Here is a 26,882-nt window from a genome sequence, read left to right on the forward strand (position 1 = left end):
TACAAAAAGAAACACTAATTTGGAGAAATACATTAATAGTTTACTAGAAAGGAAAAAAACCTCTTTCTTCTGATTGACTTCTTAAAAATAAGTTCCCCTTTAACTGTTTCTTTAAATAGAAATTTTAATGTGTTTAATGATTTATCAAAGCAAGGTGTTTGCAAATAATATTTATTAGTGATATTTACGTCTCATGTAATGTTTGGTGGTTTTTGAGGCAGAAAGGTAAGTTTTATTATCTTCATGCCTTTACAAATTGGGGAGAATTTTGAATTTTGCATTTGCAAGGTAACCTTCCAGCAGAAAGGTATTTTTTAATGTTTGTGTTCCTAGTGTTTCAGACACCTTCTGCCTCATCAGAAACTTTATGTGATTGTAGTTGAAGTGGTTTCAATGCTAACCCATATTTCCCAGCACACACTTCCTGAATTAGAGTCCCAGGTTTTTTTTAAACAGAATATTTAGCACTGAGCTGCAGACAGCTGTGTGTGCCTGGGAGGATCATAGGGAACTGTGCTGAAGACACAGCAATCCCCCTCTAAGGGCAAAGGACTTTCAGCATTTCATTACAGAAATGAAAAGTGGAGCTAAGATAGAAGTCTAGGAGGATTGTACAGGACAAGAGAGGGAAAATGACAGCAGTGATAGGATAAACAACTAAAGCACTCTCGTCTTCCACACTCTGATTTTTCATAGGTTTTCCCTATTAAAATCAATGGGGAGAGTAAGATGTAATCTAGTCTTTTTAACTGAGAGGTTTCAGGAAGGAAACAGATCATGAACACTTGTTCTGCTGTATTCAGCCTAAAACTTAAACAGTTCATTGGCTAACTTACTATTATTTCCCATTGCCACCATTTCCAAGGATGACTCGTTATCTCTGTTGAAGGCTTCATCAGCCAGAAAGATGAGTGCAGAAATAGAAGTCCTCTCTGGAAGAGCAGCAGGCTCTGCCACAGAACAGCAATGTCTAACACTGTCATAGTCACTTTCTGGTGTGGTTGCACTGATTCAAAACAAAGGAATAGAATGTCTGCATTTGAATAATTGTTTTTGTCCCATGTCATACAGCTGATTTATAGTATGTGTCACTATTGAATGTTGGTTCATAAAATAAAATCATATTGGAAAATCTGCAGACATAAATTTAAGTATTCATTGAAAGTTGAGTGTAGCAAAGTTAAGTTGATGTTAACTGCCATGATCACTTGCCTGACTCTTGCCAGCAACTTCCAGGTATGTTTAGGAACATATTGCATGAGACAGTATGTGACTTTTGAGAAATGTCTACACACAAGCTTTCATAAACCTTTATTCTGTCTTTAGAATTTGGAATGATGGGAGATCATACAATTAAAAGTCAGCGACCTCGATCTGTTCATGAGAAAAGGGTCCCTCAGGAACAAGCTGATGCTGCTAAATTTATGGCACAAACTGGTAATACATCAGTTACATTTTTTCTATTTACTGTTGTTAATTTTAGCAAGACCACTGCATGTTTCCATAATCTTTTGCTGCATATTTGTCAGTTTTCTAAGCTGATACTTTTTTTGAATCATTTATTTTTTTTCACCAGTTAAAGTCCATAAATAAAGTGGCTAAGAATTAGGTAGATCATGCAAAAACATGCACTGCGAATGTGGATACTGAATCATTTAGCGTAAGTATGAATTTCTTTAGTAGTAAAAACAGTCTCACATGTACGAAACACAGGACAGCTCACGGTGACATGTTAACATTTTTCCAAAGATGTTAAGAACATGCTTCAGAATTTCTTAATAAATAGACTGTCTAATCCCAGCTTTAGGCATTTATCAAATTAATTAATTACTGGGGTGACTTTAATGTGCATGTATTCAGCATTTACTATCTTTGGCCCAGCACAACGCTCTATTCTCTAGTTTCCAGATTCATAATTGCTAAATGAAATCGGCCGTAAGTAGTTTTTAATTGGATGTGCAAATTATCTAACAGTTTTTCATCTAAAACATATTTTTTAATTTTGTTTGAGCAACTTCATCTTCTTTATCTAAAGATACCAAGATGATATTGGAAACCTGGAGCTGAAGTAATTAAAAACAAATAATCCTGATTAGCCTGTTTACCAACAGTTACCACAGCAGCCTTTGAGGTCAATGATAAAATTTCAGTGGTGAGTTGAATTAAGCTCTCATACACCAAAGCTACTGCCCATTTTGACTTCAATAATGATCCACGTATCTGTTGGTAAAACCTAACTATTGGTACCCTACACTCTCCATTCCAGTAAGTTACTGCATTGACAATCTTGTGCCCCATAATTTTTTGTATGGATTTGAAACAACATCCTCTGTATTCCATAGTTACTAACCTAGAATATATGCCTGCATCAGTCGTACATAATGCTTCCAGTTTTTACACACTTCAGGAAAAGAGTTATAATTGCTTCTAGTTATAGTGCATGTTTGACATCCTTAGTGGTAGGGTGCTTTACTTAACAGATTTGCAGAAATTGATATATTAAGCAATCTGAGTACATGTATAGCCAATCAGTGTAGATCTGTTTGGTAACAAATTTAGAATGGGAAAAAGTCTGTTTCCCTCCTATTAATCTATAGGATTGCTTTTTATGGCTAACTCACAGATGCTCCTGTAAGCAAATGCAGTGGAAGAAGGGAGCCTAGAATTCTCTAGGTCTCCATGCAATTTTTGTTTAGGCAAGTAGAACTTATCACTTGCATACCTAGCTCAGACATAGAATGTTAGTTGCTTACTCCATAGTATAACACTTTTGCTTTTATGCTGCTTCTTGAATTCATACAATTACTCAAAAAATAAGTAAAATTATCTGGGTTTTTCCCCTTATAAATCCCTAAAACTTTAATAATCTCCGACAAATCTTGTATCTGATAATTTTTAGTCTTGCACTGCAGTGCATCTATTATAGGTGTTAGAGAACTGCATTACAAATGCAGCACTTACACCATCACCTTCCAATACATTGTGTGTGTGGAGTGGGAGATGAACATTCAAAATTATACAGAATTGGTTTTCAAGGTCCTGTTCTGAAAGCATGTGAGATGTATGAGCATATAAATTTAGATGCCCAAATTTGGGGAAATCTGTACTTTCCATGCTGTAGGTTAACACATTTTAAGTAATACTTGTGCTCTTTCTGGACATACTAATTTTCATCTCTTCATTTTGTTTTTCCTTTGTAGTGATCATTGCATATTTTCTTCACCTGTAATGCATTAATTTTTCTTGCAATAAAATGATTGTGATATCTTCCTAAACTGATTCATAAGGTTTTTTCCTAACATATCTATCTCATTAATTTACCCACTAAGAAATCTTAATAGTAATTGGTTACTGAGTTTATGAGGTTTTATATTTTAAGCCTTGATATTTTATTTTGTGTAATAATAAAACAGATACAAAAGTGCAACAAAATGTTTGTATGTTTTTAAAAGGCAGAGAGACAGGAATAGAGAAGTATCCTGGAAAATATTTATGAAAAGCATTTAATACTGTTAGAATCGTAGACTTAATCCACCAAATTTTGCTGGAAATTGAAGAGTTTTAAAATGTGTTACTAAAATGCGCATTTTTGTGGTTTTGGAGAGTGATATAAGGCAGTAAAAACATTTATTAAAATATACTGTGTGAATAATTTCTTGTTCTATATTTGTCATTTTATGTGTTTGGACTGATCCTTCCCTTAGGTGTTATGGGATTTAGAGAGTATAATGCAGGTAAGTTTTACACAAATCAATGAGGCCTTCCATACAGTAAGTTATGTTTCCTCTTATGTGTCAAGCAGCAGGGGAGAATAAGAGTTTGATACCTTGCTAAGAGATAATTTGAGATTGTAGATTTAATGTGAGTGATGCAAAAATTTAAGAGTTCTCATATAACAGAAAAGAAGAAGGAAAATAAAAAGTAGCCTTTTCAAAATTTTCATTTCAGAAAAGACAAAAATGGATAAGAGAAAAGCAAACAGTGAAAGATATATTTGCAGATTATGTAGTCAACCTACATTTATTCTAGAAAATATAGTAGTCTTTATGTACTTAAAAATGGTGAATTAACAATGATGTGATAGATTTGTAAAGACATTTCCCTTCTTTTAAATTTTTTAAAATAAGTAATAATCATCCTGACAGCAGTACAAAATAGTCTGAAAATTTTAAAAATTACCAAAATATCATATTGTATTGTATAAAAGCAAGCAAAGCAGCTGGTGAGATGTGTGTTCTTTATTTTGTCTTTATTTTGCTCTTTTTGCTTTGTACAACATGTTAATGTGGAGGATCTTTCTCCAGAAAATGTTTAAGCCTTGTTTACATATGATGAAGTATATTAAGACATTGTCCCTTTTGTGAATGAACAGTACATATATGCTCAGCACTTATAATAATTAATACTAATTTCAAAATTCACTCAATACAGTCACACAACAATCTGACAACAGACTAATAATCATGTTGCTGCTATTTTCCATCATATTCCAAGGGTTAAGAGTAACATTTTTATCACTCTAAGATATAAAAAAAATAAAATTTTTAGTTTTTAGTTTCTGTATTTTATTAGATGTGTACTGTCAACGTCTGTGTTGAATAATGGGATCGCTTACACTGGGTATATATAACTGTTTTACATAATGAGGAACATCTTGAGAAACATAGTTTAGACTTTTTCTGCCGTTTGACCTTTTATCTAAACCATTTGAACAAAAGAAAAGTCAAACTTCAAAAAGAAAACTTCCAAACATGTAGGAAAAGACAAAAAATATTAGCCTAGAAACCCACAGTAATATAAGTCTTTATATCATGTATATAGGGCTTATAGTACACATTTTATAATTGTTAATGTCTACATACATATTAAAGATATTTAGCATATCATCTAACCTGAGCCCAAGCCATCTCACTGCCTAATCAAAGTGCTAAATGCATGTCAGAAAAACTATTAAAACAATAACCAGTGATTATTTTTTTCATTTTTTTCACTTAACAAATAAGGAAAAGGACTACAAAAATCACTGGGGAATTTTTGTGTGTAGAAAGCTCATAATTTTCCATAGAAATTTTTAGAGTTGCATATAATTTTATTAAAAACAGAGGGATTTGTGTGCTAATTATAATACATTCTGTCATGTTACGGAATAAGAAGCTTTTTTTTTTTTTTTTAAAGCACTGAAAGCCTCAGAATTGAATCTTAGAAGTCTAGCAAAGACAATCATTTTGTAAAGGTTCCATGCTTGACCTCTGGGGGGGAAAAAAAAAAACAAACAAAAAAAACAAACAACAGAAAGACATCTTGGAGAGATTCACAGATTCTTGCCATAAAGTACAGTTTGAAGAAAGAGTATGTCATTTACTGCATACTTGGCAGGTAGCACCAGAATATTCCTGGTTTGCAGACAACCCCTCGACTGTGATCAGTATCAAAACTTTTGGAAGACTAGAAATATATTGAGGTAACTGAAATTTCAAGCAAGCTCTTCAAGTCTGCATATTTTATCATACCACTGATTTTAAAACAGAAAATCCCATTTGTTTCAAAAAGGACACTTAAAAATCAAGCATGCAATAGGGGTTTCAGCTGCCATTTTACGTTACGTGCTGATTTTTAACAGAAGAAGCTAAACATCAATGCACAGTTATTTATCAAATTGTTAAGTGAGGTATATTCACATTATTTTTGCATTTGCTTTCTGAGAATACTCAAGGGATCTATTTTTCTGAATATGAATTCCTTTGGGAAAGGAATTCCAGAATTGTGTGTATAGCTGTTCATGAGAATTAAATTCAAGCATTCTCCAGAGCATCCATGCAAGAAAACTTTATGCATTACTTGCTTTCAAAAATTATAAATAAAATGTTCTATCTCTCAAAAAATTTTTTAAAATCCTCTTTTCTAATATGTAGCATTAACAAATCACATATGACAATTTTGAGCATAGTAGTATGTATTTTGTGCAGTAGTGCGGTCTGACACACCCAAGAATTCAGCACACCTGTAGGTCAAAAGCAAGGAGTATATCTGTGCAGAAAATGATCAAAGTTGCCATCCCACATTTCAGGTTAAAATTTAGTTAAAAAAATGTTTTTCTTTGCCAGGGAACTTCTTTCAAATGCTATATGACTCTGCTGAAGAAAATATAAGACATTAGGGGGTTGGTTTGTCTGGGGTTTTTTTCATTGGAATTCCCTTACTGGTAAGGTTCCTTAAACTGTTACTGAGCATTAATTCTAGAGGGATAAGTAAAAATATCAAAGATAAATCCTTTTATATTATACTAAAAGTGTTGTCTATGTACTTTTAGAATCCTGAGGGCAGTGTTGTTAATGAAGTGTTGAAGGGCAGTAGCTCTCATAAAGTTGTAAATTATGCTAAGACATCAAAGTGTTCCCCTCTGACAGGTGTTATGTGATCGCAGCATTGTAGGTGTCTTTGTTTTCTATTCATTGCACATTTTCACAGCCGCTTTACTCCATAAACTTTTAAATATTTATTTTGGTGTTGTACCTTTTTTCTTTGATTTATAAGAGCAGATGATAATGAGCTTCAGAAAAAAAAAATTGTGTCATTAATACTTATGTCTATATTCATGTTTGCTTGTTGTCTCGAATACAGGTGAATCTGGTGTTGAAGAGTGGGCCCAGTGGAGTACGTGTTCAGTTACTTGTGGTCAAGGGTCGCAGGTGCGAACCAGAACTTGTGTATCACCTTACGGGACACACTGCAGCGGCCCTTTAAGAGAATCAAGGGTTTGCAATAACACTGCCCTCTGTCCAGGTAGTGTTAGCAGCCAATAAATAAAATTGTGGATGTTTTTGAACTGTATAATGATAAGAACTTGAAATGATATTATTATTATTATTATTATCATTATTATTATTATTCTTATTATTATGATCATGGGTTTCCTAGGGGCATTTCAGTTAAAGCAGAGAATTGTAATTCTGTTCACCTGTGAATTTTTTTCGTGTCGGTTATTATTTTCAGAACAGTCAAGATATAGAACAAGAGCACCTTTTTTCTGACAGTTTCATTTTTTTTCAAAAAGTCTATATTCTCTTATTTTCACTCAGAAAAGAGAAGGTAGCATGAGTACAAAGACAAACTAGGGAAGAAATCCAGATCATGAATACATTAAGGAGCAGAGACTAATTAACAGGGTGGATTAACATATATTATTTGACCCTGCAATTGTTTTGCCATTTAGAATACTCTCTTCTAGGCAATGGGCCAGACAATGTTCCATGCACAGTTATGTCTTCATGGACTTCCCTTTACATTGTTCTGGCAAGAAAGGGCAACAGCTACCTATCAAAGAAAAAAAGATCAGACAAAAGTAACTCTCTTACATCTGACACACAGTAAAGGTCATCAGTATCTTGCATCACAGTTTTCCTACTCCTTTTGTCTGAGAGTTATGGACATCGTTGGAGTTCAGCAGTAGTTATACACTAAGGAGAAGAGACAGGCATATTCAAGTGAGTTGCTGAAAGGGCACATCTTTCTTTAAACTCTACCTGTGGATCTGATTAATCTATGATGGGAAGCAAGAGGGAAGGCATATGCCCCGTGACTACATTAATTTTCCTCTGCTGTGAGTGAAATGCAAAAAAAAAGACTATATACTATCCTTCAGATGTACAAATTCCTCACTCTGTAACATTTGAACCCAAGAGGGTGGTGAGACATCTTCAGCTTCTAGGAGAAGCTCAGTACATTTTTGAAGTAAACTGTCATACACAGAGAACTCTTGGACTTTATCTCAATGAACAGTAATATGTTGAATCAAACTCTGATGCTGCTACTGTGTGTTGAAAAATAGCCAATGGGCAGTGCATATGTGATCCAATCCAAGTTTGTGTATCAGCATTCTAAGCATTTAGGGAGCCTCTGTAATGGAAAGCAACTTACAAGATTGTCTCTATAAAGCGTGACGGTAACAAGAATTGCTCTCAACACCTAATGCTTTTCTATTGTGCTTTAGGTGAGTGATTCACATGAAATTTCCTAATATTTCAGAGTAGAAATGCCTAGTTAGAGCTGAATTTTAATACTTTAGAAGTGTTAAAACTTTGACGCATGGAAATGTTTCCATACAAAAATGGCAGCTATTTCTAAAACAGTTAGAGTAGCTTAGATTGTGCGAGAGGTGGGAAATACTGCAAGAGAACTCTCAAGTACAAAAAGAAAAAATGAAAGAAGAGAACTATAAAAGAAATGAACAAACATTGCAAACAATCAATATAGATATAAATATTCATTTGAAATTATGTGAAGAATGAACATGAAAACACAGTCCATCTCTCACAATGAGTTCTGCCTGATTTCTTGCTAATTAGTATTAACTAAGAAGAAGAAAGAGGATTAAATCACGTAATTTTCAGAATTTTATCTTCATTCTCTCCAGGAAGGGATACGAAGTTTTCACACCAAAACAAAGCAAAACAAAACAAAAAAATTCAGGTAATGCAGAAGTCAAGGTAATTAATTTGCTGTCAAATTTAAACTGGAAAAAAGTTAATTCTTAGATATGATGTTGTCACACAAACTTTAAACAATGCTACCCAAAAGACTGCTACCCAAAAAGATTTCTCAGGTCAACAGAGGAGCAGTTCCCTTTTATCTTCACAGTTCAGGATACAGCTTTTGTTTCCAGAGACCCAGTATGAGCAAAGGCTACCAATTCTTAGTTTCTACACTGCCAAGATACTTTCTTTTTCAGCTTGCCACAGCTGATTCTGATAATCTCTATGTATCTTGAGTTACCTTTCCTAAATAATTAGTCTTCTGGCTTAATCTTGCATGTTGTTCCATACAGTTACAATAACCATATTAATTTATGTTGTTCTCTGTCTAATGACAGAATCACTACTGTGTAGCAGTGTGCAAGATTAGCAATTTAGAAATGTGATTTTCCTAGGCACAGCTCCATTAATTTTCTAAACATCCCTTTAATTATTAGCCCAAATATCCTCTGTCCTCATTCTGTTATGTATCCTGAGTCAGAGAGTTACATAGTTCAGGATTATTCCTGGTCCATGCATAAAAAAAATACACAGTCTTTACAGTAGTTTATTTAAAACAGACGTTTGACAAAATGATTAGTAAAAGGGTGGGGGGGGAATTGTGAGAGCTGGAATGTTTCCTAATCAAAAAGTTGCCCCTTCAACATCAAAAAATATGCAGAATGGCCTACTGTACTATACTTCATGCATCTATCCATAGGCTTCAGAGGAACCTGTTAAACTTGCAAATACTAATGCAAAGCTTTCAGACTATTTTTTCTCTTGCCTTAATATATTCTTTATAAACACTTTGCATATTAAACATAATATCCAAGATACTCACTGGAATGTTAGGGAGCATATTTCTCTGTGATCTTAATGTCCTGGAAAAATCTGAAAATGGGATTCACCACCTTCATATATATGTATGTATTGGAATAGAACTTTAAATTTCAGAATAGTATTACTGAGAGTTCAAGCAAAATAATGAAGGAACCACTATTTACATAATTTTTGGGTTATTTGTATTTATTTCAGACCAATACTATTCTAGAGAAGTGCAGCATAGTAGACAACAAAACATAGCTCAGGTAATTTTTGTCGTCACTGGTTCTTTTGTGAGTGGGGACACCTCAGGATCCATTCCTGCAGCGCTACTGATTCTTTTCAGTTTAGTGAATGCTTTCTAACACAGCTAAAACTTAAGAGGAAAGAACATGGGATTTCCATGTCTGCAGATTATCTCAGCTTCTATTTCTCCTTCTCTATTGGCTTCAACACCTTTTACCACAAAATTTAGCTGACGATTAGCATTTTCAGGCTTATGGGTAAAGCAAGACGTGGCAGGAGCAGGAATACACTAAGCCATTTCAAACATTTTTATGCCCAAATGCTATACTTCGGCTGGTGTTATATGCTAAGGTAGTTTTATTTACCTCCCTTTTTTCTCTCCATTGTCCTGTTGCAACAGGGCCTGCCAAAACGCTTGTCTGTATCTTTCTTAGAGGCCCCCTTTATGTAGTGGGAGGCCACAATAAGGTCTCCACAGAGACCTCTTTTCCAGGCTGAACAACCCAAACTCTTCTATCCTGTCTTCATAGGAAAGATGTTCCATCCCTCTGATCATCTCTGTTGCAGTGCTCTGGATCAGCTCCAACAGGTTCATGTCTTTCTATACTGAGGATCCCAGAGCTGGATGCAACACTCCAGGTGGAGTAGAGGAGCGGAATCCCCTCCCTCGCCCTGCTGGCCACGCTGCTTTTGATGCAGTTGTGTGGGGCTTCTGGGCTGCAAATGCACAGTGCCGGCCCAGGTCCAACATCTCAGTGACAAGCACCCTGAAGTCCTTCTTTGCAGGGCTGCTCCCAATCCCTTTATCTCTCATCCTGTGTTGAAACGAAGTTGCCCCCAAGTCATGTGCAGGACCTTGTTGAACATAATAGCATTCACATGAGCCTGCTTCTTGAGCTTGTCCAGATCTCTCTGGATGGCATCCTGTCTTTCAGGTTTGTCAATCATGCCACTCAGCTCAGTGTTGTCTGCAGACTTTCTGAGGGTGCACTCAATCCCACTGTCTATGCCATTGATGAAGATATTAAACAGTACTGGACCAGCACCACTTGTAATGAAACATCAGCGGCCGTAATAGTTTTTCAATATCTGTTCAATTTAAAGCTGAACAAATCAAAAGCATTTAAACCCCAATAAAAATCTCACAAAATATGTTTGTAGGATGAAGGCCAGCATGGCCTAACACCTCCTCCCACTTCACAGCAGTTGCATGTTGTGAGCACTGTGGGTGTTCACTTCAACATGATTAGGTTCACAGAGTGGCAGAGAGATGGGAAAGATGCTCTGCAGTAATCCAAACTTGTTGTGTTAGCAATGTTTTTGACAGAGAAACTGGCAATAATCTGAATATTTTTGTCCCAAATAATGAATCTTGCATCTGAAACTGTGTTATAGAAAACAGTAACTCCTCTGCGGGCCAGCTCTCCATCTGGTGTAATTTGGCATAGCTCATCTGGCTATAATTCATCAGATGCTATAGGGGATTTTTTTGCATTTAGGAAATAGTATTAAAGAAAGAAGATGTAAATAAAATATCAGAAATAAAAATCAAGGGTAAGAAACTTTAAAGTTTTAAGATATTCTTATAAAGAGAATCTGGATAACACTGGGCACTTCTGTAATGCGTTGAACAGATTAATTCTTCTTGATATTTGTTTTGCTGAAATTGGTTGTTTTTTACAGTTATGCCTATTCCATCCTTGAATTCAGTATTGATCTACTAGTTTCAGATATAAAAATCTATAAATGCAAGAAGCTGATGTGAATTTTTTACTTAATGAGCTAAAATTTGTTGTGGAAGATAATTTTTGGCACAGCTTAATTTAAACCACAAACAGATAGAGGCTGCTTTGAGTGCACCCAAAATGAGACATTTTGTCTTGGCTTATGTTTAGTTCCAAAATAACAAAAGAATTGTTCTGTGTTGCTGCTAACATGCAGTCAGCTCTTGCCAGAAGAAATATACATCCTTTTGGTTAGAGACAGTACCTTTAAAGAGCCACTCAGAACATTTTTTTAATTTTCAAATATTTTTTAAATTTTCAAATAAAGACAACTAACTTAGAACATTTTGACAGCATAGAATCAAAATTCCAAATTAAGCAATAGACTTGAACTTATATGTGCCCTGAAAAACCCCACCATGTGTCTACATAGAGTCAAGAACTTTCCAATTTATCATTTTTCCCAGAGAATAATATTTTTAGAATTTGGGTTAGTTTTGTTTAGCTAAGTTTTAAATTTTGTTGCATCTGAACATTTTAATCAACCATTGTGGTATCAGGAGATGAAATTATGTCATTGTTACTGCTGGTTATTGTTTGGAATCTGAACTGACAAACTGTTTTCTCCTTAATTTTGCTCATATAAAAATTGGGAATCTTAATGTGTCTGGATTCATAATCTAATACTTTGCCAATGAGAAAAAAATTCTTTGGATTATATAGCTGAATCAAAATATCTGTAGAAGTATAGTACTTGTTGAGAACTGATGAAACTAAAAGAGTTATATGCAGGTATAGTTATATATTTACTATTTTTAGAAGTGCTAGGCTTTCTGGTTTTGACAAAAATGTTGCAATTAATCAAGGTTTCTAAACTAACTAGACTAAAATCTGTAACTTTAACATTAATTTGGACTGTTCCTAAGGGTTATTTTTTTAATATAATGCAGGTGGATTTGATATTTAGAGTAAGATTATAAGGATGTAGGATGTGGTCTTTTTGACCACTTTTATGTGACCAAATGAAAACCTTTCATCGATTGAGCTGTTGTCCAGTGGGTTAAAATCTTCCCTGAATAAAGCTTGACATTTTCTGTCAGAAACAATTCCTCTGAAGTTAGCTAAGAAACTTTTTAATCTCAACATAGTATCTAAAATGACAATTTTTCTTTTTTTTAATGAAAGGCAATGGAACTTACCTACTTGCAGAATTCCCCTTGATCTTAGTGATGAATTTGTAATAATATGCCAGGGAGCTGAATTTCCTTCCACAGCCTTGCAACTGAATTTCACCTCAGGAAATGTTATTCTGATCCCTGCAAGAAAAGGGTTGTATTTGTAGAAACTGGGCAGGTGACACGTGCCTTCAGGGCAAAGGAAACCTATATATGAGAAGTTCTTTCACAGTGATGGAAAAAAGTGAGGACAAAACAGAAAATCTATTTCTTCTGTAATGTTGTGAATCATTACCAATGATATACTCAGATGCTGTACACAGTTTGCCCCTCCAGACACCCTTCAAACAGACAGGGCTTCAGAAACAGAGCTATGTGATACTGACTGAGATGTTCTGTCTGGGTACTGTCCTTTTTCTTAAATGCTTGACATTACTGCAATTCTCATCACTACATTCCTGTTCTCACACTGCCTAATTTAAACTGGTGCGACTGCTCTTATTTAAGCAGAAGAAAAATAAGTAAAGTTTCCTTTGCAGTATTATTCAATTTATAGAGAATTTATAGTTTTACCAATGTATGTGTGGAATCATCTTACCCAGTACATGCTTAACTATAGTATGTTAGAGAACTTTCTGGAAATTCCCCTGCATTTTTTCTGTAAATGGATTGCATATGGTATGTAAGCTCACATGGGTACTGTATATCAGTTTCTCCTATAGTAGAAAATGCTTAAAGTAGAGAAAGATTCCTCTTCTATGATTCTTTATATAAATATTACCAAATATTTGTATATAAAAATACTGGTATAAGTTCGTAATTTATTGTGAACTCTGAAGGTATCTGCGGTTTGTTGAATGAGCGTTTTTCCAAGAGTAAAGCTGTATTACTGTGCCTGTTAAATCAATGAATATGTTCATGTAAGGAAATGGTACATATCTCTTTTACTTACATGGTCTTCGAATTTTTGAGGAAGATAACCAAGCACATCTGCTGCCATATTTCCACCACAATTTAAAAAATTGAAAAAAACTTTAAGATTACTGCCCCAGTTTTTTATATTGACACAGTAATAAATTATTGCATTTATTCCTATAATTTCAAAAGAAAACTTAATTTTGACTGCTTCTAGTTTTTAGAGTTGCCTTGATACAGAAAGTATATGCCTGATTTTCACGAAAACTAGCCTCCTGAAAATCAGGGCTATTAATGTCAAGTCAGGCACCAAAGATGTCATAACTAACTTCTGAAAAGGGAAGTCATCTTGCTTAATACCATCAAAGAACAGAAACTGTGGTAGCGAGATTAGTTTAAACATTAGAGAAAATGTTTCAAAGTATATTTTTAAATATACTTAAGAGAAAACATGATTAAATTGAAATTAACTAAGTTTTAAAAAGTACTTGTTTTCCTATGATAAAGCTTACCTATGTACTGATTTCCTTGAAGGTGGAAAAATAATTCCTATTTAAAATAGTGATCTTGTTTATCTTGAAATCGTTTTGTTACTTGTGTGTCTGTTTCTGGTTAAAACCTGTATGGTTTGTTGCAGTACATGGCGTTTGGGAGGAATGGTCACCTTGGAGTTTGTGTTCATTCACATGTGGTCGAGGCCAAAGAACTAGGACAAGGTCATGTATACCTCCCCAGTATGGGGGAAGATCATGTGATGGACCTGAAACACAACACAAACCTTGCAATATTGCACTCTGCCCTGGTGAGCTCATATAGCAACTCTCTGCTTTGTTACAGTGCGTTTAATGTGGGTTGTTTGTGGTTTCTTTTACAGCCCTTTGCACACAGGAAAAAGCAAAACATTATCCAAAGTGCCTAGATTGGGTAATATTGTTCATAATTCTGACTGTAGTGGTTAAAGTATATAGTCAGGATGGTAACTGTTCAAGACACAAGCAAACAATTTTTAGTTTCTTTGAGGTACTCTCTTTGTAGGGAACAGAATGTTGTGTAGGAAATCTTGATTCAGGATGGGTCTCAGAGAACCAAAAGGCAAACAACTTTCTGAGTGTGGCTTAAAGAGAGACATTCAGAGGTCACATAGTTTTTGTCCACCATATCTGTATGAATTACGTTTGCTTAGATGTTCACTGTAATTATTTATTCATCATATGACAAACATATTTGTGAAACCACCCATAATATTTAAATTGCTGATTTATTCAAAATGGATATTATTTACATGTGTACAGACAGAAAGGCTCACACAAGCTAGAGCATTATTTCAATCCCCGTTAAGTCTTTATGGTACAGATTTTAGGTGCCTCATTTCTGGGAGTTATGTGCTAAACCAATTTCAAAAAATTACCACTAACCAAATAAACAATGCATGGGCTTCATGTCCATCCACTAAAATTGAAGCTAACTGAAAAAAGAGCATTCTTTCAAAATTTATTTTTTACTTCTTGTCTTTAGATTATGGTTAATTTAGACCAAATTTTTCAAAATACATGTATACATATATAGATGCGTAATATATATATGTATACATATATATGAGTGCATATAATACCTGAGTATTAAAAGAAGTTCAATTACCATAAAGAAGATTATATATAATAATAATTTATGGTTATTGAACTGATTCTAGTACTTAGGAACTAAAACCATGTCAGGTAGCAGTAATGTGAGAAATTTCTTTCATGCATTCTGTTTGACCGTGTGAAGGTTGCCCATGCAGTGGGTTTGTTGACTATTCACAGTTTACAACACTGCTGCAAATAGATTCTTCATGACCAGAACTCTTCCTGTAAAGGATTGATGGACAGACATCACATTAGCAAATGGTTGTTTAATGTTTTGAAAACTGAAATGAAGGAAAAAATGAAACTTAGTGTCGTATTAAAGCTAAATTTCTGAGAGTTTTATGAAACCTGAACTTTGCTTTTCTTCTGGTCAGCAAAGCATATTCTAAGTTTAGGAGAAAATTTGTGGAAAGGTCTTAGTGTTAAATGCAGCCACAAAAACTTTACATTAATCCAGTTTTTGGCCAAATTGGCAGCTATGCAATTTTACATGTGTGTACACCAAAGTAACTAATATGATAATATATTGGAGCAGAGTTGTCAACAAGACAAATGCCAATAAAACAGCAGAGAAGAAATTAATGCATATAATTCACTTCAGTATTGCAAAGAAACACAAAAGATATTACACCTAATCTGTCAAAATAAACAATTATTTGAGAACTCTGGATTTTGAACAGTCATTTGTACCTAAATGACTTTCAGAGGCAGTTCTATACTGTTAAATTTAAAAGTAACACTTTAAGTCTCTGTTCAATATTAAGATTTGCTGCAATTTGCATGTTCTATTTTTTAAGGGAATCTTCATGTTGAATTCTCTATTTTTAAGGGTATTTTTGAAATAGAAAACTCACATGCTATTTTCTCCTAAAGATAAATAAGAGAGATGTATGAAATATATACGAGAAGCCACAGAATGAGTTTTTTCCAAAGACAGTATGATAATTGATTTGATCTTTCCTACACTAAATAATACTATATAGCAATGAATAAAACTGAAGAGGGTGCATTGAAATGTAATTTCCATAATGTTTTCCTCTTCACATAAACCTTTTATGATTAATGAGTGGAACTAGCGTCCATGTTTGGAAAGATTTCCATTTTCTGCTGAATAAATTATCAGGGCACAGCTTCATAGCTTCAGAGGCATCTGCATGGAGAAGTGGTTCACAACCAGTCATTACATAGAATATTTAATATAGAACTTTAGGGAAAAGCCTCGGAAAATCTCTTCCTTTAATTCACTGGTGCTGAGATTCTGGGCCCAGGATATGGATAGTATCTTTGAAATATTCTGTTGTTAATGTCTGACAATAGTGAAATAGTTTACCTCCATTATTCACTGAATAGTGATGCACTCATACAGAACAGTATGTTTAGTCACTAACTTTTAAGATTCTGCTTCCTATTTTAGATATTAACACCATCAGTTTAGGGAGCTGCTATTCCAACTCCCCTTTAGAAGAATCCTGAAAACAGGGTTTGGCAAGTGCACCAAGGGAAATTCCTTGTTTGGAGTGGTGGTGCTTATATAGCAATAGTAGTTAGAGAACCAGGTTTTCAAGGACGAGTATTAATCAAAATTATATTAGAACCTACATTTTGAGATTATATTTAACTGCAGGGGCAATGAGGAACTGATGATTGCTGAAATCTGTATGAATGAAGGATCCCGAATTAGCACAATTAGTCATAACATGTTTCATAATGCTTGCCTGTTTTAAAACATACTGTCTAGTCCTATTATTATCGACCATATAATTTTTAGCTTGTCTGGAAGCATAATTGGTTTATATTTTTCATTATCTTGGTTTTTAATATTTTCATTTACCTCAAGAAGCTTTCTGATATGCAAAATTAATAATAACAGTCATTAACCTTTACTCAGGAAAATATTTATGCAAACTCAAGTGCATGGGCTAGTACAAATTACTAAATACAGAACGATTTCCACCATTTCCATATTGTTTAGACATTTAACTTCACAAATTCAGAAAGAAGATAATGCAATATGTAAACACAACAGCAGATCTGATAAGGAAGGAAGAAAGGAAGGAAGGCCAGTGGTTGCTTGCTACATTTTACCTCAAAAGAATGTTGAAGAACTGGGATCGTTTACCTTCCAGGGAGAATGAATGATAAAAATATATTCAGCATTGCAAATACAGAGAAGAGAGACTGTATGTGAGGCAAAGTGGTAACTCCGTTTTCCTGTTCAACTAAAGACATCTAGTTTCACAATCAGGACCAATAACTTTATAATCTGACCTGTCTGAACTATTACTGCAGTTCTTATAAATCACTTCAATGGGCTTTATTTTTTTCAGGGCTTATTTACATGATACAAGAACAGACCTCACTTTTGCCTAAAAAGACTGATCTTTTTTATAAGGCCTTGTTTTTAATAAGACCATTCAAACTGTATGTGACCAAAATCATTATATAATCCTTTTTTATATCAGTCTACATTTAGAGGAGATAGAATGCTCTTTACTGGAAGAAAAAGGAAAACAGTTTTAAATTATTTTAAAGCAGCTCATAATGTTGGTTTCTGTATTTGATTGCCTAAGAAAGCAGGCTGGGCGCAGCCTGAGGGGCTGCGATCACCTGCCTGGCTCCGGTGCTAACTCTGCTGTGTCCATCTCTTTTGTGGCCGCGGCGGCAGTGGACGGACAGTGGCAGGAGTGGAGCTCGTGGAGCCAGTGCTCGGTGACCTGCTCCAATGGCACCCAGCAGCGAAGCAGGCAGTGCACGGCGGCGGCCCACGGCGGCTCTGAGTGCCGAGGGCCCTGGGCCGAGAGCCGGGAGTGCTACAACCCCGAGTGCACCGGTGAGTACCGAGCGGCTCCAGCGCCGGGCAGGCACCGGGGCCGCACTGGCAGCAGCTCCGAGCCGGAGCGGGGCGTACGTGGCAGTGTGGCCCCAGCAGGCTGCAAGGGGCAGAGCAGCTGCACCCACAGGGAGGCTAAAACAAAAGAAGTCATTAACTACAACACAAGAACTTTCATGTCACCACGAGTAAGAACCTCTTTCCATGGAAGATGACAGAGCGTTGAACAGGCTGCCCAGGGAGGTTGTGGAGTCTCCTTCTCTGGAGACATTCAAAACCTGCCTGGAGGTGTTCCTGTGTCACCTGCTCTCGGTCACCCTGCCTTGGCAGGGCCATTGGACTGGATGATCTGCAGAGACCCCTTCCAGCCCGAGCCGTTCTGTGATTCTGTGAGTCCTGGGGCCTCATTTCTAATTTACTTGATGAGGTAAAAAGCTAAAGAATGTGACCTGAAAGGCTGCATGAAGGCTGCATATCAGCTTTTTGCTTTTTTTGCTGTTTGAAGGACATTCTGCAGTTTTAGGCAGATATGGTTGAAGCCTAAAAATTTGAAGTTTTTTCATTAACCTAGAAAGTAAATGTATATGAACTAATTCCCTTTTGTGCTGAGGCTACTTCATGATCCTCTCTCAGTACAAAAGCAGCCTTCCAGGTATAGATTCCATATATACTTACCTTTAAGCCTCATTTGCTCTGTCATAGGATGTAAAAATCAAGATCTTAAAATATCACATGCAAAAACGTTTTCACTTACTTTTTTTTAAGGGATATTGTAAATGTATATCATTACTGTACAACAGTACTATACGAGTAAATTTAAAAAAAGATTAATTCTCCATTATGACTGTCATCCTGTCACCACTCTAATTCTATTTTTCCAAACAGCGAATGGCCAGTGGAACCAGTGGGGCCATTGGAGTGGCTGTTCCAAATCCTGTGATGGTGGCTGGGAGAGGCGGATAAGGATCTGTCAAGGTGCTGCTGTGACTGGGCAACAGTGTGAAGGAACTGGAGAGGAAGTTAGACGGTGCAGTGAACAGAGGTGTCCTGGTGAGATGAAAATATAATTGCTGTTATTATATGCACTATAATATGGCTTACTTTAATGGGCATCTTTAGGAAAGACAAGATCAATGTCTGTAGAGCAATAGCCATGAAGAGCCATAGCTAGCCTTGCTTTAGACAAGTCCCTGCTGGTTTTCTCAGTAGATTTCTGCTTATGCAACTAGGTGCAAATTAGCTCTATTGGACATATGAGCAATGCATCATGTTTTGAATAAATAAAATTACCATAGTAAAAAAAGTTATCACAAAAATATTTGATTGCCTAGGAATGCCTGTAGTATCTGGAGTATGAACAATTTGCTACAGAAAATCTCTTTGAATGCACTGTATCTGAGAATATCAGGGCTGGCTTTGTAATTTGGAATTCCTTTTATCCAGTGTACAAGTGATGTCTCTAATACATTTGGGGTAAGTTCCAGTTCAGTAAAAATAAGGGATAAAGTGAGCCTTACCATAGTGTAAAGAATGAATGAATGAATGAATGAATGAAAACATGAGCAGCATTTTATAAAAAAGAAAGTAATTTAAAAAGAAAGACACATCTTTCCTGTTTTACTATAATGCTTAAATATTACTTTTTTTTTAATAAAGTGCTTAGTATCATTTTTTACTTTGGCCTCCCAACAGGTTTAAGTCCTTCCCACTGAAATCTAATAAAAGTGTACTTTTTGCTTCTTCAAAAATGATGAATAAAGAAGACTATCTGGTGAATCAGATAATATTTATCGGTAAACACACATTGTCCTAAAGTAAAAGAATGCATTGTTGGATAGGTGAAAGATAGCAAAATAAGGTGTTAGTACGGTAAGATGTTTTAGCCATTCATTTGGGAAATTATGTGATCTGAACTGCAAGCCAGGAAGCAGCAAAAAATCAATCTAGCAATCGGACTTCTGGACATTTCGCTAGCTGTGTTCTCTGGTAGTCAGAGAAGGACTTAAATGGGAGGGATGCTTTGGGTCAGGAAGTGAGAAATTTATCAGATGTGAATTTTATGTTATCAAGCCCATATTTTTCATAGGTAGCAGGTTTATCCCTTGACAGTCATCAAAGAACAGTTTTCAAGGTATTTGCAGTACAGTAGAACAATTAATCTCATTGCATTTGAAGAGCAACAAAAAGACTAGTTAGAAAGTTGTAACACTGTACTGTAGAAGTTAACTGAATTTAACTTGCTTTTTAAATGATCTCTTTAATTTTAATAAGAATTTCATTATTTCAAGAGCAGTACAAAATAGTATTTGCATTGGATTCCTAAGCAAAATAATTTCCACAGGTAATGCAGACTTCCTCTATAAAAGCATAACACTAATAGAAGATTAATATGAATCTTCTCAATAAGCAGACAGTCAGATAAACTAGCTTGTGCTTATAAAACCATTCTTGAAATAATTTGCATTTTATGTTTAAAAGTATAACCATACTGCTGCAGTCCAATTTTCAAAGGTTGCCACCTGCTGTTAATAAAATATTTTACAGATGTATTTACAAGTCAAATGCACACAGAGCATTATTTGCCATTTGGTAAATTTATTTATTTACGTGATTAATTCCAGATTTAGTGTGCTTATAGAAACTATAACCTAAAGCACCTTTTAATACGCTATGCTTGTGCAGACAATTAGACATGAATTACAGATTTATTTGCCTCTCAACTAACATTTACTGAAGAGTCTCAGATGTAAATGTAGAGAGTGGATAATTTACCAAAATTTTATAAAATTACATACAGATTTACATTCTATAAACATAAGTAAAATTGGAAAGTGCTATACAGAGTTGTTTAAAGTATAAGCAAATTTCATTATTTGTATGCTTTTCTTCCATATCCCTAAAATAGCTTAGAAAACCTATTTTTGTCTCACTGGTTTCTTGTTCTATGTAAGCCACTGAAAAATGTGAGGAGCTAAAAGGTTGATCATTTTTCTTGTATTAGCATTGCTTAGCATAAAACAAGATCCTCAGGTGTGTAGAACCATGTAATATTTTTGTAAAGGGTATGAAGCTGCACCTGCTTGTATTACCCAGAGGTCTATAGACTTATAAAAAGTTAAATTATAGCTGCTTTAAACTGTGGCAGCAAAAGGGTAATAAAGCCTTTTTCTGTTATGGTGGCTGATGTTAATAAGATGCTTTGCAAACAGAGCTGTTTACTTGATAACTGAAAATCTTGACTGGACATTCTGTAGTTTGAGTTCTGCATTATCTAAACATTATACAAAATTTTCTTCATAGTTTATCAGTGATTCTCTTCAAATGGCTGGGGCATGGATTGAATTACTTTCAGCAGCATTAACAGAGGCAGGCCCAGAACTGCTATCTAAAATTTGATTTCTCAAACAGCTTGGTTCTGGACAAATTTTGAATATCTTTCTTTGTGAGTTGTTTTTATTCACTCTATAAATTTTAAAATTGTTCTTTTTCCTTCCATTGTGTAATGAACTGGGAATGAAAAGCAAAGATCTGAAGATATTTTGGGTTCAGTTATTGCTCCTTTGTTGCATCCCAAATGTTTAAAGTTAAATTTCACTCCTAGTATGTCAGCAGTACTCTGCACTCAAAATATTTTTTTTGTGAAGGATAACTTCAGAAAATTGGAAAGAAATCAGAGAAAATAAAAAACTTCTATATTTGGTAAGCAGTCACTCAGGAGTCATGGCAGAAAACTTACACAAGATGAATGAACACTGTGTCTGTCCCATAAGAGTAATAGAGACAGCTAGATAACAAAAGACATTGCCTCTGATAAGGAGTTACATGGCAAGATGATCAGAAACTTGTAGAAAGATGTGTAAGAGAAATAAGGCAATTTCCACCAACTGTGTCACTAAAAATGAAGAGATGTGAGAATCAGAAACAAAGTGCAGCATTATTCAGGATAGAAGACTTCTGTAAATTTATCTTTATAAAAATAGGACTAAGTTCTTATGACAGCTTTAAGAATATATCATGTTCCAATAATACAGTATTGGTTTCCAGAAATACTTCATTCTCCAATAGTTAAATCTATATTAACTCTATACATGTTTCCAATATTAATGCTTTACCTGGATTTTACTGAAGAGATTCTCAGCATATTTTCAGTAGTAGAAAGCCTAATATAGGAACCCTTTAGACTATTACTGAAAACAATGCTAGACTGTCTTGTTAGCTAACAGAAAGACAAGAGTGCACAATGCCTATCAAAGACTACCTAATGATTTCCTGCTGATGGTAAAAGTCTTTTTCACAGCAGTGTTAGATAGATAAGATAGAATGTGAGAAGGGAGAAGATTCAAGTAACTGGCAACAGCTGAATAATAAAATTAAAACTTTGGTTTTTGTTTTGTCTCTGATTACAACACTATTCTATAAGACATTCAAAAAAATTTTTTTCCTATTGCCTTTGTTTATGATAATTTTGCCTGGGGCACTGAATGATCCAAGAGAGGAGCTTTAGTTCTATCATCATGTGAACTACTGTGTGCTGTAGGCTAACTTGCCTCACCCTTCTGTTACCCTTTCCCATACTTGTTATCTGCCTGCGTAGACGGTAAATTCTGTGCAGCTGCATGTGTCTCTTGCTTTGTGTGTTGTACAGAGCTTCCACAGATCCCAAGTGGGCTGATTGCCTCTGACAGATGCACCTCCTCTCTCCAGTAATGTCAGAAGAAGACTGTGCCTCTAGATCATTGACTTTGTTGAGTGTTTGTGCTTAGGTGGGATGAATTCAGGCCTATCATTACAGGGGTGTAACGTGTTACATTTGAGTGCCTGCTCTGTGTGGGAAGATACTGCTGATTCACATAATGAGTGAAAGAGGCCTGTCTTTTATTTGCCAAAGATAGCAAATTTTACCTCAGTATTTGCTGTTTGCTTTCAAATTCTAGTAGTTCTTTATGATTTTGTGGAGCCAACTCATATTTATCTGTGGGCGTGTTATGAGTTACTTGTGCTGTAGTTACAGAAATACTTGAACTGGTCCTGAGAAGAGCCAGCAGGATCAATGAAGCTTTTTAACTCAGATATAGTATCACTCCGGTGGGACTGTAATGCCTCCATGAGCAACACGGGTTGCAGCCTCACAGATGCTTTAATGTGGGTGGATGCCTGATGAGTAAGCTCTGCCAAATATGTTTTAGCTTGGGGAAGAACAAGTTTGTTTTTATCTGCAGCATTCCTTGATTCCTTGATTCTTGTACAAGGCATTAAAAGGCATTAAGAGTCAGCCAGAGACCAGGAAAACTTCTTTGCCTGGGCTAAGCGAAACTTCTTCCAAATTTCAGCTGCTTCCACACCTCTTTCCTGATAACTCTAGGTCTTGGGAGTGCCTTTTACTTTGAACACAACACACAAATGCACTCTTTATCTCCGGTACGAGGTTAAAGTCAGTATAATCTTGATAAACTTTAATTCAAAAGCACACTAGTATCCTTCCAAACAGATGGGAAATATCTGATATTACCTGTGACTTGTTAATATAAAAGAGAAAATATGGTGTATTTAAGTGTGCATATAGATGCATGCATATATTTTTTTTCCAGAAAAAACCTCACATTTAGCATTCAGTATGTGGAGGGAAGTAAGAGTTTTAGTTCTGAGAATCAACACCTAAAGTGGTGATTAGTGAACACAACACATTTGAGATGGCCACAGCTGCATAAAAAATATAGTTCTCAAAGAACTCTAGCACTAGCAAATTTATGTAATTTATAATATTACCTCCTTATTATGTTCATTTATGATCCCCAAAACAGAACATTTCTTTTGTTTATAAGGTCATAATAGAATGGTAATTGCATTTGCTTATGTCACCAGATGGCTTATGTTTATCAAAATCTGGCTTTTCCCAGTGTAACACTGTCCTGATGCATTCACTCTGTGGGCATATCTAAAGTAGGGCTAGTACTCTGGATTATCAATATAACTGACTTTCTTTGGGTTTTGCCATTAATGGATCTCTTGCTTTTTTAGCAGCACCAACTGTCTTGATTTACGATTCAGGAATGCTGATGGTGAGGCAAATTTAGCAAGCAATTTTTCTGCCCAACTGTGATTCATATTAGTATTACTGAGCCATCTGCTAGGTATTCTTTGTCCTCTACTAAGAGAGGGTACAGCTTTGTGCAAAAGTCTACTCAGTTCCCTTGCTCACACTTCTGTCAGCAGAAGTACAACACACGGAAGATGGACGATTTTATGGGTTAGATAATGGGATGGGCAAAATCTGTAGTCTGTTCCTGCCTCTGCTAGAGATTTTCCGTGCAACCATGGGTGAATCATTGAATTGCTTTCTGCCTTATCACACCATCTGCTAGAATGAATTTCCTTTCTCTTTTCTTTTTTCTTGCTTTGTAACCACTTTGCTGTAATACAGCAGGGTTACTTTTTTTTTCTGGAAATACATAGAATAATAAACAATACCTGATTTTCTCTGCTGAACTTGGAGTGAATTAGATTTCAGTAACTAACATGTCAGTGATGTAAGTTGTGAGATATCTTCAGCCAGATGTTTTCTGTGTTAATCTAATTTACACAAAAATCATAAACTGGATCTACAGTAACATACAAAGAGCAAAAGGAATCTGTAGTCGTGACCATGTGAAAATAAAACATGAAGCATTTGCTGAAGTTTATTTTTCCCCATGCAATTCTGTTACTACAAAATTGTGACAATATTTTTCCCTTTAAACGGTATTGCAATAACCAGTAAAAGGTTATTTTGTTTTATAGACACTCAGTCCCATGTTATTGACTATACTTTCTTAATTACCAACTTGTACTGAAACACATTTCAAAGAAACAACCTGCTTTTATAATAACCTTCAGAATATACAACTCTCATTTAGCACCTTTAGCACATTTAATGTTTCAACTGTCTTTTCAGAACTGATTCTTTCATATACAGATTCAATTTTAGAACAATCTTTACAAATTTTAGTTTAAGATTAGCATCATAGCTTATCACAGTTTAAGTGTCCTCATCTTCTGATAGTTACTTAGTGTTATTGATCAAAACAGAGCAACAAGGAAAGATTCAAACCTATTAACGTTGCAACTACAACCTAAAAAGTACTTGCTTGCTGGAGAGAATAAAGCCACAGATTATATGAAATAAATACCATCACAAAGACAGATATGCAAAATTTCAGGCTTCTCATTTTTGTACTTCAAACTTAAAATTAACCCAATCTATGTTAACATACACATCTCAGGAAAAAATAGGATGAAATTGAACACTTATTTTTCTGATATAAAATATGTTAATTTTTCTATTTAAATTCTCATTTGTAAATTACAGCACCTTATGAAATATGTCCTGAAGACTATTTGATGTCAATGGTGTGGAAAAGGACTGCAGCTGGGGACACGGCATTCAATCGATGCCCTCTCAATGCCACAGGTACAGTACTACTTTGAAATCTTATGATGATAAAAAAGGGGAGAAATCTTTTGCATTGTGTCCTAGATAAATTATTAGTAGATTCATATAAATATGCATATATGTGAATATATCTATAAAACCTTCACATATTTACTTATGCATATGCATGCAAGTATACACATGTTCATGTGCTGTCTCTTACAGCTTACATATATGCATAGGTCTGTGGTGTGTGTATATATATCTCTATATATACATATGTATACACACACATACGAGCATGTAGTCACCCCAAGACAGAGCATTATAGCCACAGAGAAAAAGCTGACAAGAAATCCATTTGACTGGATCAATCAGGCAAAATGATGAAAATGAGGGAAAACATAAAAAATATTTTTAATTAAGAAAACACTGCTAAAAAACAATCAAGTAAACATTGAAATATGTTTCAGAATCTTGTACTATTCTCTATATACCGATGATCATTGCATGAAATTGTTTCTGTGTGTGCCTTTAAAATAGCATGGAATCCAGATTAAATAAGGTTCATTCTTTCCAGTTGCTCTCACTTATATAAATATTTTCTGTCTTCTTTGTGTCTTACAGGCACCACTAGCAGACGCTGCTCTCTCAGTGTTCATGGAGTGGCCTTTTGGGAACATCCAAGCTTTGCTAGATGCATATCAAACGAGTACAGACACTTGCAGCATTCAGTAGGTGCAAAGTCAGCTTTAGTACTTGCTCTGTTTATTCACTACTAATCATTGGCGTGAAAAGGAACTTACTTATTTACTTTTAGGTTTCTGATAAGCAATGCCAGGAGGGAAATAGATCTGAGAAAGGATAATTTATATTAATGGATATTATTTTGATCTTGTGTAATGCTGGTGTTTGTGAAATAAGCCTTGTCTTACTGTAGAAAAATGAGTCAGATTCCCTTCTTTCATGTCCACTGTGTGAAATTTTTATAGGGGTCAGAGGCAAGACACAGTTTATTAGAAAATGAGATGTGAATAAATGAGATTTACTGGAAGAGAAACTTACTGAGAATTTTGCAATATCGTGAATTCTTTAATTGCAGAGTAGGAAGCCAGGAATATGTCTTTTTGCTATCAAATTTAGAACTTCGCCTTCGAATGTAACAATAGGAAATGATTATAGGGTAAAGCTATCGCAGTGTCTTGGAAAAGGTAAAGTAACTCCAGATGAAGAAATACTACATGTGTTTTTTTCAAAAAGCCTAACGAAAAGTTTCTTTGCAAACCACAGGCATTATACAATTATGCACTATCTAATTATGTTTATATAGATAGATGTAATACATTATGTGTATTGCTTTATAAATATGCTACCATGGTATATGTTAGGTATATTGATTACCCTCTATTCAGCCAGGTTAACACTATAGTGGGAATTGAGCCTTTGAAGGTTCTCATGGACAATGGGTTTTCCCTGCATGATATATTCTACTGACATTCTTATTACTCTGCATCCTTTTCCAAAGGCCAATGCTCCATTTATCATTCAGCAGAGGCACACTAATACAGCTCTGTGCTTCATAACTTCCCAACCTCTCAACCAAGTGCAACACTTCTGTACTACA

General features: G+C 35.1%; 1 protein-coding gene across 11 annotated transcripts in view; it reads left to right on the forward strand.

Annotated features, from left to right (window-relative positions):
• Positions 1-26,882, forward strand: part of ADGRB3 (adhesion G protein-coupled receptor B3) — a 454,887-nt gene that overhangs the window by 182,017 nt on the left and 245,988 nt on the right. For 10 of the 11 annotated variants that reach the window (XM_042017060.1, XM_042017059.1, XM_042017064.1 and 7 more), the window contains 7 exons: positions 1,327-1,437; positions 6,622-6,783; positions 14,033-14,197; positions 17,686-17,850; positions 18,736-18,900; positions 25,196-25,297; positions 25,886-25,992. In XM_042017060.1, coding sequence (XP_041872994.1) covers positions 1,327-1,437; positions 6,622-6,783; positions 14,033-14,197; positions 17,686-17,850; positions 18,736-18,900; positions 25,196-25,297; positions 25,886-25,992 — 977 coding nt within the window. The remainder of the gene's footprint in view (positions 1-1,326; positions 1,438-6,621; positions 6,784-14,032; positions 14,198-17,685; positions 17,851-18,735; positions 18,901-25,195; positions 25,298-25,885; positions 25,993-26,882) is intronic. The other variant, XM_042017065.1, reaches the window with a different exon arrangement.

The sequence above is a fragment of the Corvus kubaryi genome, unplaced genomic scaffold (assembly GCF_017639235.1).
Source record: "Corvus kubaryi isolate FWS band 111438036 unplaced genomic scaffold, C.kubaryi_AGA036_p1.0 split3-73, whole genome shotgun sequence".
NCBI lineage: Eukaryota > Metazoa > Chordata > Aves > Passeriformes > Corvidae > Corvus > Corvus kubaryi.